At 40.8% G+C, this 16,918-nt stretch overlaps 1 protein-coding gene across 1 annotated transcript in view; it reads right to left on the reverse strand.

The window, feature by feature from the left end:
• The window catches only part of lrrc75a (leucine rich repeat containing 75A), a gene marked incomplete at both ends in the record, with an annotated part of 43,808 nt that overhangs the window by 8,837 nt on the left and 18,053 nt on the right, over nt 1–16,918 (reverse strand). Inside the window, one exon of the mRNA XM_080053663.1 lies at nt 9,940–10,052. Coding sequence (XP_079909789.1) covers nt 9,940–10,052 — 113 coding nt within the window. The remainder of the gene's footprint in view (nt 1–9,939; nt 10,053–16,918) is intronic.

The following is a 16,918-nucleotide window of genomic DNA, read 5'->3' on the forward strand; positions in this document are numbered from 1 at the left end:
ATTAATAAGTTGATGTTACCATATACTACAATAGGCGATGTATCCGATAGTGAGAAACTTGACAATTCCATGTCAAATCAGACATTCAGCACCCCCCATATAGGCAGAATATAATCATCGTTGTTTCATAACCAGCTTTTGCGACTTTTCGACTGAGAGATTGGCAGTTCAATCGGGCTCCTTCCATTGAATTGTAGAATAGTCGGTTACACCCCTAGTAAGTATGTATTTGTGTTATTCTGGAAATGTGACTAAATGATGTATTGTTGCAGTTACAAACAATACACACTATCAAGATCTCGTGTTTGTGTATCTGTCAGATTGTTCCGATATTGTTCTGCCCCCAAGTGGTCCACAGTTCATTGTTTGATCTAAAATAATAATAATAATAATAATAATAATAATAATAATAATAATAATAATAATAATAATAATAATAATAATAATAATAATAATAATAATCACACCTGTGTGTGATTATTATTATTATTATTATTATTACGTGTGTTTACTTTCAGCTGAACTTTGAACTGCCATTGAAGAAGTTGGCTTCTGTTCGGCTATTCAGCAGTCAAAATACACTGGGAGCAAACCCAGAGTTACTATAGAGTGTCTTTCTGTGTGTGTGTGTGTGTGTGTGTGTGTGAGCTCAGTGGGTACGCTATTATTCACACAGCTACAAGAGGTCACCGTTCCACTGGTAGTAAACACCACTCCCATTCAGGCAGACAAATGCCAGTGTTCTATTGTGGGAGGAGGACTGGAGATGGAAAAAAATGCAAACCAGACCAGCCCTGTTCTATCTGATGCGGATGCCATCATCATGTATTCATATGCAGCCATGCCAATGCATTCAAAGTATATGACCGCCGTGGCACTGTGACACCGTGTCACCGTATACAGCAGTGAGCTTTGCATCACAAGCATGCAGCAAAGGTTACATTTGAATGTGTTTGCCTCACCATACAGTATAGGACTGTGTGCTGGATAGTGTAGGAGGAATGATCGTGTTTCTAGACGAAGTAGAACTTTTGTAGAAGAGAGTGGACAGTCCACAGCTTTATTTGTATTCGTTTAAGCTTTTTGACCTGTGTTAAACTGAGAGGGGAATGGTGTGGGCCTAAGCTGTGTATTACCACCAGCTTTTTGCTCAGCACACACAGTATGGACAGGTAGAGGACACAAAAACAAAAATAAAATGTCCTTCCTACCTGTCGGAGCGGGTCATTAAAATCACCTCTCTTCGACTGAAGAGGAAAGAAAATGATTCCAAGGGCTTTTAAAAATGCCCGTTATCTCAAGATAGTAAGTTTTAGCTTCCATTAATATTTCAAGGCTGAAAATAACTAATCTTAATAATAACTGCGAGACTATGGGACATTTCTCATTCAAATCAGACTTGACCTATGCTTTAACGACGAATTCAAGAGAAGCCAACTATGAAATTAGCTGTGTCTTTACTGCAGAATAACACAGTTCTCTCTATGGATGCCAGCCCTAAGGGCTTTGCACTAAAGAAAGCAGCATGCCATCATATCACCAGGACATAAATCAACTATTATTGACACGTTTTATACAGTAGCTACTCCTGTCCACAGTCAAATGTTTTAGCTCTTTCTGCTCTGGTCTGTAAAGTTTCTGCTGCCTTGCCATCCTTCCATCAACAATTAATACATCCGACTTTCTCTACAGTCACGGGTTCATCAGTGTAAATAAATGCTTGAGAGAGGTTTGCAACAGCAGCAGCAGCAGAGTTTGAGTGCGGAAGGATACGAGCTGGCAAATCAATGACTTCCCACAGGCAGGAGAATTGGTTAGAAAGCCGCAATGCCACATTTCCAATAATTGCTTTTTTTTTTCTCCACACTTCTAAGTTTAGAAATGGGTTACTTTCAAATCCTGAATAGTTTCTATGCAAGCTTTGAGAGCAAGCTTCTAAAGGTACAAAAGGCCAAGGACCCCTGCCAGGTAAGGACCAGGACAGATGTGAGCAGATACTTCAAAAGGATTCATCCACACAAGGCTACATGATGGCTTCTCTTGCCGAGCTCTCAAAATGTGTACTACAGACATCTTTTAAGATGTCACTGCTTCAGTCCGTCCCAATATGTTTCAAAAAGTAAAAAAGTAAAGACCTCTGAACTGGGGTGATGTGATCCACTTTTTTTGTCCTAGTGTGGACTCGAGCAGCAGCGTTCTGAATGAGTTGAGGCTGTCTGATTGTTTCCTTTAGGAAGGCCTGCAAAGACACTGTTACAGTAGTCCAGTCTGGTGAGATGAAGCAGAGTCTCAGAACCTCCTCAGTCAAAATGGCGTATGTCAATCAGCAGGCGCCAGACTCACCCTCCGGTTAGCAGACAGACAGGTACAGACACAGAATGATACTTTCTGTGTGTGTGTGTGTGTGTGTGTGTGTGTGTGTGTGTGTGTGTGTGTGTGTGTGTGTGTGTGTGTGTTTGTGTGTGTGTCTGTGTGCGTGTGTGTCTGTGTGCGGGTGTATGACAGCGGGTCTTGAGTTACCATGGCAAATAATGTTGTAGTCAAGCAAAGCCTCAGCAAGACCTTATTGTTTCCTTTTCCAGCGTCGTGAAAATTAAACGCGCCATTTGGAAAGCCAGCGGAGAGAGAGGGAGGGAGAGAGAGAGAGAATGAGAGAGAGAGAGCAAGAGAGGTAGGGAGGGAGAGAGAGGCAGGTGTTTACTTGTTAGTTGTGGGTCGACACGTTGCCGCCTAATCTTTTGCCTCAGAATTTATAGCTAGACTGTGCAACCTCTCCATGAGGAATTCAAATTACAATTACCTCTATATGAGGTAAGCCTTTAGTGGCCACGCATGGATTTGATAACTGCTGCTGTACGTCCAGGTTTTTTCTTAGCTGTAGAATCAACAAATGAAACATTTTGCGGGCGCTTCAAGGGATGTGTCTCTCCTCCTGCACCAGAGTCGGGGGCAAAACCAATTTAAAAATATTGCCAGACTGAAAAGATACAAAGTGCGTTTTGTAGAGCCGATAGGCTTAATAAAGTTTGTGTCGACTCGTTTGGCGACGACATGAATGTAACGGACATTCATTCATATGAAAAAGTCACGCACTATAGCTTTAAAGTAAATCATTTTTAAATTTGTACGAAAAATACTTTAACTGGGATGCATGTTCACCATTTTACTGCTAACTTTCGGATGGAACGGTGATATGTGCCTGTTGAGTTTTTTCTTTCCTCCATCTGCTCCTGTGTCTCCTGGCTCACTCTACATACCCAGAGGGCCCACTTCCATCAAACACAGCCGACGGGGGAAAATACAGCTAATTTTCTTTTTAAGTAGAAATATCTTGTCCTTATGTTGCTGTAAAAAATAAAAAAGCCCAGCCCTGACAGTGTGGACTGTTTTTGTTGACGATCTTGTTGTTTACCTCCCAGTCTTCTCTCTGCAGGTGTCCTACTGAGATCAGCTGTATGGCACAGAGCAGTCTGTGCAGCTGCATCATGTTCAAACCACTGAGTGGACTTGTTGAGCACGCTGAAAGGAGCCGTTGTTAAGCAGCCAGACAGCCAACAGTAAGCCTTGTTAATCCTACTCTGTTTTCACGGTTCGCAACCACAACTTTGATTTGGCCGATTGATTTATGTACGTGCTTCTTTCACAAAAGCAACAAGGGCTTTTTTTCAACATTTAAGTGTCCTCTTCTGATTTCATCCCTGTGACCCCCCCTTCTCTGTCCAATACAAGGTTGTGCTGTTTAACAATCATTTTGTATTATTATCACAATTAACCGTGAAATGTCCATAGTTAAAGGTGAAGTGAGCGATATATCTATGTTAATATACGTGTTAAATCACTCTATATCCATAAAGTGATCACTTAGTGTGCGAGCTTCATAACACAGGTCTCTCAGTCACCCGCTCTGCATGTACCGTATCTTCCGCACTATAAAGCACACCGGATTATAAGGCGCACCTTCAATGAATGGACTATTTTAGAATTGTTTTCATAGGGCGCACCGGATTATAAGGCGCAAAGAATAGAAGATACTGCAGTCAAACGTTTGACTGGGGTTGCGTAGATGGAGCTGTGCTAAAGGGAATGTCAACAAAACAGCCCGAGGGGATAGCAGCCGAACTGCCCCGCTACCTTGGATGCTAACACCGTGAACCTGTCAAGCGCTGCCTGCCTGGGTAACGCCAGCTCGACTGCTCTGTCAGCGGGGATATATGATCCTCTGCCCACGGTGCGATGGGTTTCAGTGTCCGAAATGAACTTAGATTATCACACAAGCGAGAAAAGCCTGGTGCGGTCGGGCGAAAATAGTGTGATGGAAGCGCAGCGGGGCTAGGAACTAGGAAGCGCTTAGTGTTTCTGCTTCAAAATAAAAGTTTACTGACTACGGTAGCCGTAATGCTGCAAGCAGTGCAGCTTTGTAGTTTACCAGTCGTACTGAAACATTTTATTATTATTAAATAGTTTTTATTGGTTTTTCATACTGAAACATTTTGACAGAGCGCCTTGAGTGCCGTGTACAACCAGTATGGATTAACTAATTAACCAATTGATCCATATATAAGGCGCACCGGATTATAAAGCGCACTGTCGTCAAATCTGGTTTTTAAGTGCGCCTTATAGTGCGGAAAATACGGTAATCGGCAAATAAACTTCTCGGGTATCCCACAACCTGGTATCCAATCAGAAGAGAGAACGTTCCAAACAGGCACAAGCGACAGAGGGGTGAATGTTTATGCCTCTACAATGGCGGAGGAGGTAAAATTCCTTCCCAATGTCTGTTTTGACGGTTTTTATCATGTTTTATGGCACTTACGGATCCAAGCAGATGCTAAATAACTCGCTGCTAGAAGCGATGTTTATAATACTATTATTTTGCATTGAACAACAGACATCCATATTAACAATGTAAAGCGATTCGTAACAGTGAATCTTGATTGGGAATCTAATGAATGCAAATAAAGTTATATTATGAATCCAAAGGAAGACAATGAGAAAAAACCTAGGTTTATTATGATTACTGCTTATTATGTTGTACTTGGCCTTTTTAAAAAGGATGTCTGGTGCCTCCATTAATAAATAATGAATGCGTCATGCTCTGACTCAAACAGCTAGTCTGTATCTTAAAAGGAAAAAAGTATGGGGAAATCTTCAACTTGTGCTTTTTTCTAAAAAAAACTCTAGGCCTTAGAGATTAGGACTTTCTTTGCGTTAATAGTAAGTCAGTGCAATATTGAATCAATGCTCCCTTACTGTTAGTGTATCGTTATAATTTTTTCTTCCACAAATGGATATGAGTGTAACATTACTGAGTCATATTTACGGCAGAGATTAACATCAAATAGTGTGAGAAAGTATTAAATAATATATATATATATAATAATAATAATAATATGGTATCCCTCCATTTATTCAGAAGATGATGAAACGGTCTGTGGACATATTTGTATCTATGCTCCAGGCTTCTGGGTGAGCATATGTCATGGCAGCTGCTGACTGATATTTGACGGCAAGCTTTTAGGGAATGGACTGTCAATTCAAACAGTTCACTTCTACCAAGAGCCTACTAATGTTCAATAAGCCCACATAGCCTTAGTCATGTAGCCCAAGTGATATATATATATATAGGCTATATAATACATGTATTCAATAGGAGGACCCAGTTTAAGTTTGTTTACTGTTATTGTTGCTCAAAATACTACTCATTAAATTACGACATTATCATCATAAGAATACTTTCAATTATTCATACATAAGAAGGCATTAAGATATTAGCTTAAACAATATGCAGATGGTGCACTTATTGGAGAGAGAGAGAGAGAGAGAGAGAGAGAGAGAGAGAGAGCATCAGTACATAATGGAGGTAGAGGTCGAGATAGTGCTAATGTGATGTGTGCTGACTGCTGAGGTCAATCTCCTAACAAATCACACACAAAGAATGTAGCTGAAGCCTTTAAAAAGTTTGATGGACATAAAACACAACACCCATCGACCTACATCTGTCTTTTTTACAGAAATAGCAATATTCTAACCATTATTAATAACCTTATTGCTCTCTTTTGCTTTAAATGATCAGGTTTTAGTCAATTCTGCCAGGTGCATCTGCTCGATACATACAGCATGTGTGTGTTGGGGAAGAATGCATCATATCTGCATCTGAAAAATGAGTTGAATTCACTGGTTCTATAATAAAAAAAGATGTGAAAACAAACTTGGTGTACAAAAGTACTGATTTCAGCAGTTATTCTGCCATTAACAAGAGCTATTATGATATCATCAAGGTCCTGTTTTCTGTTTAAGAGATTTTGCCAGTGTAATATGTGGCATGTCCCTTTAACTGTGGACACCTGAGATGAACAAAGCTAACATTGGCAGACTAGCCCCAGAGAGACACTGCTGAAATAAATAAATAAATCACTTTGTGCATAATGCATTGTAACAAAAATCACTTCAGAATAATCACATGTTTAACTAATCTTCTTACCAGCTCTCTGTACATTCATCCATGTTGCAAAGATGAAAATGAATGTATAGGCCAAAATCAAGACTCAAAGGGAACCCAAGTGCCTATCTGTAGCTGACGTCACAACAGCCCACCTTCCCAGAAATAAATAAATCCACGTTATAAAAAAATGGCAGACCTGGCCTCATTCCAAGAATCCATCATAGAGGAAATACTTTCAGAAATGATGCTTCCAAAAATATAACACTTGTGATTGCAAAGGGGCCACGAGAGCCCACACAACTGTCACAGACAGCCGAGGGCAGCGACAGCCTATGACGTCTGTAAAGCTTTTTCAAATGTTTTTCATCTGTATGGAATCATTTTCCCCCACCGTTGTTGACTCTGGGTTTGGGGTGAGCAGATCACCATGGAGACACGTGTGTATGTAGGGCGTTAACAGCCAGCGTTCCTCTCCACAGAAGATGATTCAACCCCCTCCTCCATGCCTCTGCTCTGGCTTATCTCTCTGACTGGAGGCCAGGACCATGGCCTCAGGTGCAATCCCAGACACCAATCCAGAATTACTCAAGGTAATTTTTTTTCTTTTTTTCTCTAACCTTTATTTACACAGGTTAATCCCATTGAGACCGGAGACTCTTTTGCAAGAGAGACCTGTTCGCATTTACACGTTACCACATTCACACACACATGCATACACCAATAGCAGGCTATCTATCGACATTCACACGAGGCAAGGTGGGTAAAGTGTCTTGCTCAAGGACACAACAACCATGACACAAGTGGCAGGGCGGGGATCGAACCGCCAACCCTTCGATCATTGGCAGACCCGCTCTACCACCTGAGCCACAGTCGCCCCAAAGTAATTACCAAACTCATTTACAATTTTGTAACCTGTCATCATCCAATTCCATTGTAGTTGAGACGCGGCATAAGCGGCAATCGCTTAACAGCCCTGAAATGTAACAACAACATTTTTAAATACACAACAATGTCTTTTTTCGATCATCTGCTCCCCACCAGGATGCATCTAATAGCAATGTCTGGATTTGATTAAGGGTTATGCTGCATCAGTATTGATCAGGTGTGCAGTGCAATAGGACTTTCAATATGGTCATTATGGAACTGTGTTCATTTATCAATGTGTCATCATGCTGTTACTGACAGGGTTGATTATGCTGAAAGTATTTTAAGTAGTAATTTCGTTTTTTTAATCACCAAATCGATAGCCATAAAATGTGTGTCCTCCAATTTGACTGTTTCAATTATCCCTGACACAAACCCAGTCACAAAACATGGGCGTCATTTTTGTATATACAGTACGCTGCCGTTCGAAGTTTGGAAACATTTTACAGTTCAATCTCCTTTTCTCCATAATCCTAATGATAGCTGTGATATCACAATATACAGAATGTCATGATGTCCAGTATTTTCAGTTAAAAAAAAAATCATCAAAACAGTCCAATGAAGCAAACAATATTAAGACACCTACAATGCCATGTGACTACTATTATCCCTCTTCAAATTAAAAGTCTCAACTTAAACCTTATGCGGCTGTTCTGGCATACAGTAGTCCTTGATCATGATTGTCTTTAGTAAAACGTCAGCTAACACTGAGGTGTGCGTAGGACGTTTGTAGGTCACAATGATTTCCTGTGAATGGTTTGCCAAGTGTCAGGAGGGAAGGCTTTTACTAAAATGAGCCGGTCAGAGGAGGAAAGAAAACCCAAGCACAGCAGAATTTGTGTGCTGCTGCCAGGGTAAAAAAATGTTTTGTTGAGATCCTAAATGGACGATGAATGAAAATCCTGACAAAGTTTCCTGTCTGTCTTCAATTACATGTTAAACTGCCTTACCACTTTGCCTGTATTTGTAGGGACAGGGAAACTGGAGGCTTTGTGAAACGCAAGGCAAACCTAGCTTAACTACAAAATGACTACATCGAGTTGAGGAGAATCAATACAGTATATATTGCGCACAGCATTTCCAGTTTGGTTTTATTCATGTTTCCGTCCGCTCAAGAAGGCACTCACTGTGTACGCTCAGAATGTTCTTCTATGGTGGGTGACGTGACACATCATCGCCACCTACTGACCTGGCATGATTACGTCAGTGGCTACTAGCTAGTAAGGCTAGTAAGGCATTAAAAACGCAGCATCAATTTAGTATTACACTCCTATAACATAGTCACATGGACACATGAAAAGTAATCGAAGCAGCAGAACCAGAGATAGTTTATTATTCCATGGATTCTTTCACTTTGCCAAAAAACCTGGCGCCTAAATGACCCACAATGAAACATCTGACTCTTCACACAGCTCCCCGTGGGGCTAATCTGTAAAACGGGCAGTGTTTAAATACATTTTCCATTACATTACATGCCATTTAGCAGACGCTTTTATCCAAAGCGACTTACAACAGGAGCACACATTCATACACCGATAGCAACAGCTACCACGCAGGGTGCAAGTTAACTATCAGGAGCAATTTAGGGTTCAGTGCCTTGCCCAGGGACACTTGGACAGTGGCAACATGCCTATTGTTACCACACATCCTTTATCCAATTCTACCTGCCATGTGTGTGCTAATGATTCATGTGATATCAATTCAGTTTAACAACAACATTAAATACTGTGTTTTCTCTAAGTGATTTCCCATTGTTTTATACCAGCAGATGCTCTTTCTATTTTATGCTTAAGCTCCGGAAATTTCAAAAATTTCAAAACGACACAGATGTTTTCAGAATACTACTTGATAGGATAGTTTATGTTGAATGCAGGCTTTCACATCCATAAAACATTACATTTTTGAGAGCAGCTTTAATAATCCTGAAGATAATACTTCACTGGCTGCAGGCTACTTTACAGAGCCAGAGAAATGTATGGATTAGCCATTTATAGTGGCTCTTTGTGACAGATTTACATACTGTGCTGTGCTGCGCTGCTGCTGCATATACTCAATTTATCCTAACCATGCACTTTCATTTGGCTGGCAGTCAAAATGAGGCTTGCTCCATATAACACAGTTGCCGGGAGAAGGAGCGGAGGACAATCCAACTACCGCAATGCAAAGTAAATGAAAATGACCGCCTCTGCTCGTTGATAACACTTCAAAAAGGGGCCTCGTCAGGCAATATTCAACTGTGTGATTGGTATAAAGAGTCACACTGTAAGCCAAAAAATAAAAAAGTAAACAGATAATAACTAAAATGTTTCATTTACGCATTAAAAAACAGGGGATATTTCACAGTAATGCACAAAGGCAGAGCGAGACTCAAGACTCATCAGTGGATTTTTCCATGGCATCCAAAGAGGCTGATGATACATTGGTGACACACTGAGACGCTAATAAAAACAGAGGCACACACACTGTAGCAGTCAGACACCCATGCACGCACGCACGCACGCACGCACGCACGCACGCACGCACGCACGCACGCACGCACACACACACACGCGCACACACACACACAGACTCACCAGGCCTGAGGTTTCCTCTTGAGCAGGCCCTGTCTCCTCCACCGAGAGTGGGGGCTGAGATGGTAGGTCAGCTGACGACAAACCTTCTCCATTGCCCCAAGAGAGTCGCCCTCCTATTGGATGCACAACACACAGAAACATACAAGCTATTTACAATTACAGAGGATTGTCAGGTGATGATATATACCATATGGGTGGCATTCAGTGATACAGTATGATTGGGAAGCGCAGCTGGTTGTACAATATAAAAGTCCAACAGAATGTAACGGACATGATTTATCTCTGTGCTGTCCTGGATAGTGAATTCCCACTGTTCGCCTACACCTGACTGATGTAATGTTGAGCTTCTTAGCTAGTTTACCAACGTTTACAGGTGTACTATATATTCCGATCTTAGACTTGCTGACTGTGGCTTAAGCGTCTTAAGGTATTTTTTTAAAACCGACCATATTAAATAAATCTAAAAATGACATGTAGACTACATTGGTTGTTCTTGTTTTTTTTTTCAGTACAAAGAATCTGCAAATGTTATGTGTTGCTGATTGGTCTCCTCTCCTTTGATTGGCCGTTCCCTCCCTTCTCCTCTGATTGATTTGTTCCCTCTTCTGTCCTCTGATTAGCCCGTCTCCCTCTCCTCTCCTTCCATTGGTCTATTTCCTCTCCTGTCCTCTGATTGGTCCGGGGAAGGGGAAAGGGAGGAGTTTTTTTTAATCATAATCTGTTGCAAGTGTGATCTCCGTTGTCCATATCCGGTTAGTCAGACCAGGCCTTCCATGACATTGAAGTAAAGTCAGAGCAACCGGACTGGGTGAGGAACCCGTTGAGAGGGACTGAAAGCAGCAGCAGCGTTCCTCCCAGACTGCAGGACAAGCCTGGTGGATTTGTCTTCTTGATTGTGGGCAGAAGATGGCACATGCTGAGAAGTCACTGACAGAGTTTTGGAGTCACGTTGCAAAGAAATATCCAGAGGCGGGGGTTAATGTACATTGAACTCTTGACTTTGGATCTACTTCCATGTTATTGTCAACCCTGACTCGCATCAAAACCAAGCAGAGGAGCAGACTGAATGTGGAGAGCAGCCTGGTAACGGCTGTTGCTACACTGCCCACCAGAACTGTCAAAGCTTATAAAAGACTAACAAGCTCAAGTGTCTCATTAAAAAACTCCAGTGACTGAGAAAAATATGTTGAAACTGCTATTGGTTCGTCTGAATATTATACATGTTCACTCACAATAATTGTAAATATCAACTGTAGAACTCTCAAATGTAGGACTAAACAAACGATGGTTACATCTAGGTCAATGATAGTCTGTGATACATCTTGCGTCAGACATTCTTTATTCAAATATTCTTCATTACACTTTCAACATCTTCTTCGACATAATGGACTCAAGTGTGGTTGATAGTCATGCTACAATAATCCAGTGACAGGTGTATGGGTGTTTTGTTGTACAGGTATGATTCATTGACAGCTAAGTGGTTCTGATGCTGTCAGCCAAAGAGTTGTCAGTAATCAGAGTAGTGGAAAATGGAGGGGAAATGTCATGTTGTTGGACATAATCTATTCACGGAATGAGACTAAAGTGTTACGAAAGCAACCGACTGAAGGAAGTCTGCAGCAGGATATAAAAAAAGGTTTTCAGGACCACTGGAGCTAAGAATGAACAAACACACCTTCTGTCAACGTCAAGTTCCTGATATGACAGGACACACACACACACACACACACACACACACACACACACACACACACACACACACACACACACACACACACACACACACACACACACACACACACACACACACACACACACACACACACACACACACACACACACACAGTGAGGCTGGGGAGTTTGCCACCTAGTTTGCTACACTGGAAACCTGTGAGTTATTATGAGTATGTTTCACGCGCCAGGCACTGCACTTAAACATTCATATAATGAAATGAATAATGTTACAGTAAGAAAGCAGCATGTAAGAGACTTTCCCCACACCGTAATAATGACTCACCTCGGCGCCTCCGCTGACTGACATAGGCAAGGCAAGGCAAGTTTATTTATATAGCACAATTCAGACACAAGGCCACTCAAAGTGCTTTACAGGGGCAAGATTAGAATACATAAAACACATTATAAAACATTTAAAAGCGAATAAAAGAAGCAAATAAAAAAAAAAAAAAATTAAAACTCGATTTAAAAACATAATAAAAGAAGCAAATAAAATGAAAATTGCAAGTTAAAAAGGAAACAAAAAAGTCTTCAGACTCGATTTAAAAGAACTGAGAGTTGCAGCAGACCTCAAGTTCTCTGGGAGTTTGTTCCAGATTGTTGGTGCATAAAAACTAAAAGCTGCTTAGATACATAGAGATGACAGTCATGGGAAAAGATTTATTCTGTTGGCTATGACGCAACAATAATTGCCGATTCTTTAATGTCCTGACATGTCAATTTACTACTCAATCTGAAGAAGCAATACTGAGTTTAAATGATGTAGTGAACCGTCAACAGCCACAGAGATAATGACGCACACAGCCTCATATAGCATCTGCCTCAATGTACCCACACGACCTTTCGCTGTAGAATAAGTGTGTGTGTGTGTGTGTGTGTGTGTGTGTGTGTGTGTGTGCGCCTTCCATCCATATTGAAATGTTATAATTCCGGTGGTGAGTCAGGTTTGCAGGTCCGTAGCATCCAGAAACAGATGGTTTATGTGAAGATGTGATCTCAACAAATACATTCATTGCTTCCTAAACTGTGACCTACCACACACACTGTGTTGTTTAGACCAGTGTGTGTGTGTGTGTATGTTTGTCTGCGTGTGTGTTTTGGACTTGCCTGGTAAAGTACTGAAAGGCAGAAGTTGAATAGCAAAATCGGAAAAACAATTCTCTAGCAAGCAGCTTTTGTATCAGTGAATGAATAGCTAACCAGAAGGGAAGCAGACAAAATATTAAATGAGGTCTACGCGTATTAAACAAGGTCTTAATCAAACAAAAACCAAATGAATGCTAACATTGCTCTCTGTCTGTCTATTACTGTTCTTTTCTTTCTGTTTCTCTGTATTTGTATATAACAAATGTTTCTATTGTATATCTTTTTTATTGTAACATCAACTTGCCTAATGGACTACAGATGGAAATTAACCCCCGGGCTACAATCTGGCATTTTTACGTGTACTGCTGTACATGTTTTACATTACATTAATGTGCATTGTCATGAAACAAATAAATAGATAAATAGAAAATGCAGCATACTGTGAAGCAGCAGATGCACCGGCCTATCATAATGCACAAGTGTAAGAAATGGCATTAACGCTGAGCCAGCATTCACAATGCCCTGACTGCAGTACACCTGAAACCACGAGTGTTACTCTGTGTCTGCAGGAAAAAACTCTCTCCTGACATATTTGCCATGAACAGTATCAGCTTTCAGAGGTGACATTGTGTTAGTGTTGTGTTTGCTACTTGCTTACGCTCCTATGCAAACAGATTTTTTTTCTTCTATTTTTTACCTAACATACCCTATCTATTATTTGCTGCTTTTGTTTCTCTTTTTAAAAGTGTCCTTACATTCGCCTTCAAGCATATTCCTTATGTACGTTTATTATCCTGTGACTTTTGGTGTTTTACAGCTCCAGTTTTCCTTTAAAGGGTTGAGAAAAGGCCTATGCCTCATTTTCCAATGAAAACTTTTTATAAAGACATCTGGTAAACTAAACATTTGCATGGATGTCAGGCCGAAAAATACAATGTCCTCTTTGCAGACACATTCATACATTTACATGACGTTCGAAAATCGATTAACTGTGTTTGTTTTTTTCTGTTTGTTTTTGTAATCTTTTAAGTAAAATAACCAAATGTATAAAAAACATTATTTATTTATTGTTTTTGAAAGAGCGAAACCAAGCTTTTCAAATACATGTACACATGTATAACATTTCATTTCTAGAAATCGAGCTAAAACATACAGATAGTGAGACTGGGAGCTGAGCTAGAAAATACAGAAGAACAACAACCAAGAAAATAGAGGAAAGCTGTGTGTGTGTGTACAAGCTAGTACGAAATGAACATATCTGTAACTTTATCCATATCACAGTTTAACATGATACCAGTTTGCCGCTCGCTAACCGTTAGACCCTTGAAAAGCTAAAAGCTGCTGAAAGAGGGCATATCGTCATAGTGGAGATGGACATGGCCTACTGGTCAATAAATCCACTCCCCTCCTGTGCTTGTATACTGGGACAAGGACTCTAGTCCAATTTCACCATACCTCGACTTAACTGTGCATGGAAACGTACTAGGGATGGGCATAATTAATCGATGATCGATCATTGTGATCGTGAAATTGTTATCGATCATATAGCCGTTGTGTTGCGCAGTGTGAGCCCTGCAGCAGAGCAATGAATTTCACTATGTGGCAGCACCAAAGACTATGGGCAGCAATTAAACCTCCTACCAGCAGGGGGAGATACTTAACTAGTAGTAGGAGACAACAGAACAGGCTCAGGCAGCAGCCTGCGAGCTGCCGTAGATAAAACATAAACATGAAGAAGTCAAGGCGAAGTTTGGCATCGGACAGCTTTAGAACCGAAAATAACTAAGTTCATTAAACATTGCGAAACCTTGTATAAGCGCAAAACCTCAACAAACCGAATTATGTACCACTTGTACATTGAAGCCTACATCCGACCCTGTTTAACGTGTCACGTTAGCGCCGCTAGCATTTGAGGCTAACTTTATCGTCTATATGCTTTCCTACTTCGCCTTCATCAGGGAACTAATTTGCACATTTTGCTTATTAAATGAAGTAACGTTAGGTCCTTTACCACTCAGAGAAACTTGCCGTGCCCTTATGCAGTCTTTGGCAGCATCTTAGGAGGCGCATATGTGTTTAAAGGTATCGTGGCATTGGCATTGTCGGGCTTTAACCAGCGCCGCATTTAATGTATTTATTTTTAAAAGTTGCCTCGTCTTAATGGATAGTTGTTTGGCTAGATTAGAAGATCTTGGAATACAGATGTAATTGGGTAAACACCTCTTGTATACAGTCTATGGCAAAAATGCTGTATTTTGGATACATGTAAAAATGATACCTATGTAAAAAGATAGGCCTAATGATTAAATCGATAATTGATCGTTAATTTTCCCTATTAATCGATCAATGAAATTTCTTAAAATGCCCATCCCTAGTACCCAGAGGTATTTTCATTCAAGGTTTTTCGTTAGGGCAGAGAAATTACAAATAGCCAACTCTAAATATATGATGATATAATTAGAAATTCTAGTTTGCACCGACCACATTCTTAGAAGATCGATATCGAACCACTAAGTGATATTTCGACAATATTTTCTGTTTTAGCAGTTTTTTTTAATTGCTGTAGTCTTAGTCGAGGCATATTGACGTTTGTGTTACAATGTGTACTCTACAGTGAGAGAGTTGTCATCATATCAATACAGCTGCTTAGATACCATTGTACTGAGGTGAATGAGAGCGAGAGGTAGGGTTCGATGGCAGGCTGGAGCCTCATGGCTTTACTGTGGCCTTTTCTACATTTCACTGTATCCAAATCTCTCTGTCTCTCTCTCTGTCTGTCTCTCTGTCTCTCTCTGTCTCTCTCTCTCTCATCCTCTATCCTCTCCATCGCGGTCATTCTCCTCGCTTCCCCTCGGTTGCCTCTTTGTCTCTCTTCTACTTTCTCTGTTGTCATGCCTCCCTCTCTCTCCCTCCTTCCATTATTGATACAGAACACATTTATGAATCTATTTGCTCTCCAGGGAACTGATGACCTCTCACTCTCACTCTCTCTCTCTCTCTCTCCTTTCTCTCCCTGTGTCCATCTCCCTCTCTTGTATTTATCTGTCTGCCTCATCTCTCTGTCTTCCCCTCAGGCCAGCCTGCTGATAAAGTTAGTTTGCACAGTACAAATGGAGGCCATTACTCCAGTCCTATTCCCTCCCCGCGCGCCCTGGTAAATGACTGTTGAGTCGTTCCTCCATCCTGCTGATGAATTGTTTGGATCATTCAATGGTATTGCTCTGGTTCCAGACAGAAGGTCTAGAGGTGAGGGGGGACGACCAGGCAGACGGGCAGACGGCTGAGTCATGGCTGGACCGCAGGGCCAAAATACAGAGGGCACTGACAAACTGCTGCATTTTATTGATAATGTGAAAGATGGATGAATGGATAGTGAGTTTTAATAAAAAAGGTAAATGGAGCCAGTTTCGTTGCCTGCGCTGACAATGGACCAGAACAACATCCATACACTGATGCAGATGTGCTGAGCTACATCACCATTCCTTTGGAGTGGGGTTTCTGGCCATCTCACTGATATAATCCAATATCCACTGTCCTTCTAGCTCTTGTTTGATCCCAAACCAACTGGTAATGTTCACTAGCTTTAGTCTCTAACATTGTCTGTATAACTTGGAGAGGCTCTGTGTCCGAAAACCTTGTCCACTCAAAAATGGACGTCCTGGGTCCCCTTCCTCTTTTCTCTGTCCACTATCTTCCTCTGTTCTGTTATTCTCTCACACGGTTCTTCCTACCACAGCTATGCAGACGACAACCAACTCATTATCTATTTTCCATCGCCTGAAACCCAGGTAGCAGCACGAACATCTGACATCTCTCAATGGATGTCCACACACCACTTTAAACTCAACCTTGAAAAAAAAATCCATCATCATCTCTAATGTACATAATTATTGCTGTTCTGAGTTTGTACCTTAATGGTTGAATGAACTCATTGGAAGATGCTTTGGTTAAAAGCGTAAGCAAAATGATATGTAATGTAATGTAATGTAATGTAATGTAATGTAATGTAATGTAATGTAATGTAATACAGTTAATGTAAACAGGGAATTTTCAGATATCTTAAATGGTAGCGATGATGTTCAGAGTAAACACTTCACCAAAAACAGGAATGTCATCATAACGTTTAGCATTATTTTTTTCGCTGTCCAAAAGATCTTTG

The sequence above is a fragment of the Ammodytes marinus genome (assembly GCF_949987685.1).
Source record: "Ammodytes marinus genome assembly, chromosome: 3".
Lineage (NCBI taxonomy): Eukaryota > Metazoa > Chordata > Actinopteri > Uranoscopiformes > Ammodytidae > Ammodytes > Ammodytes marinus.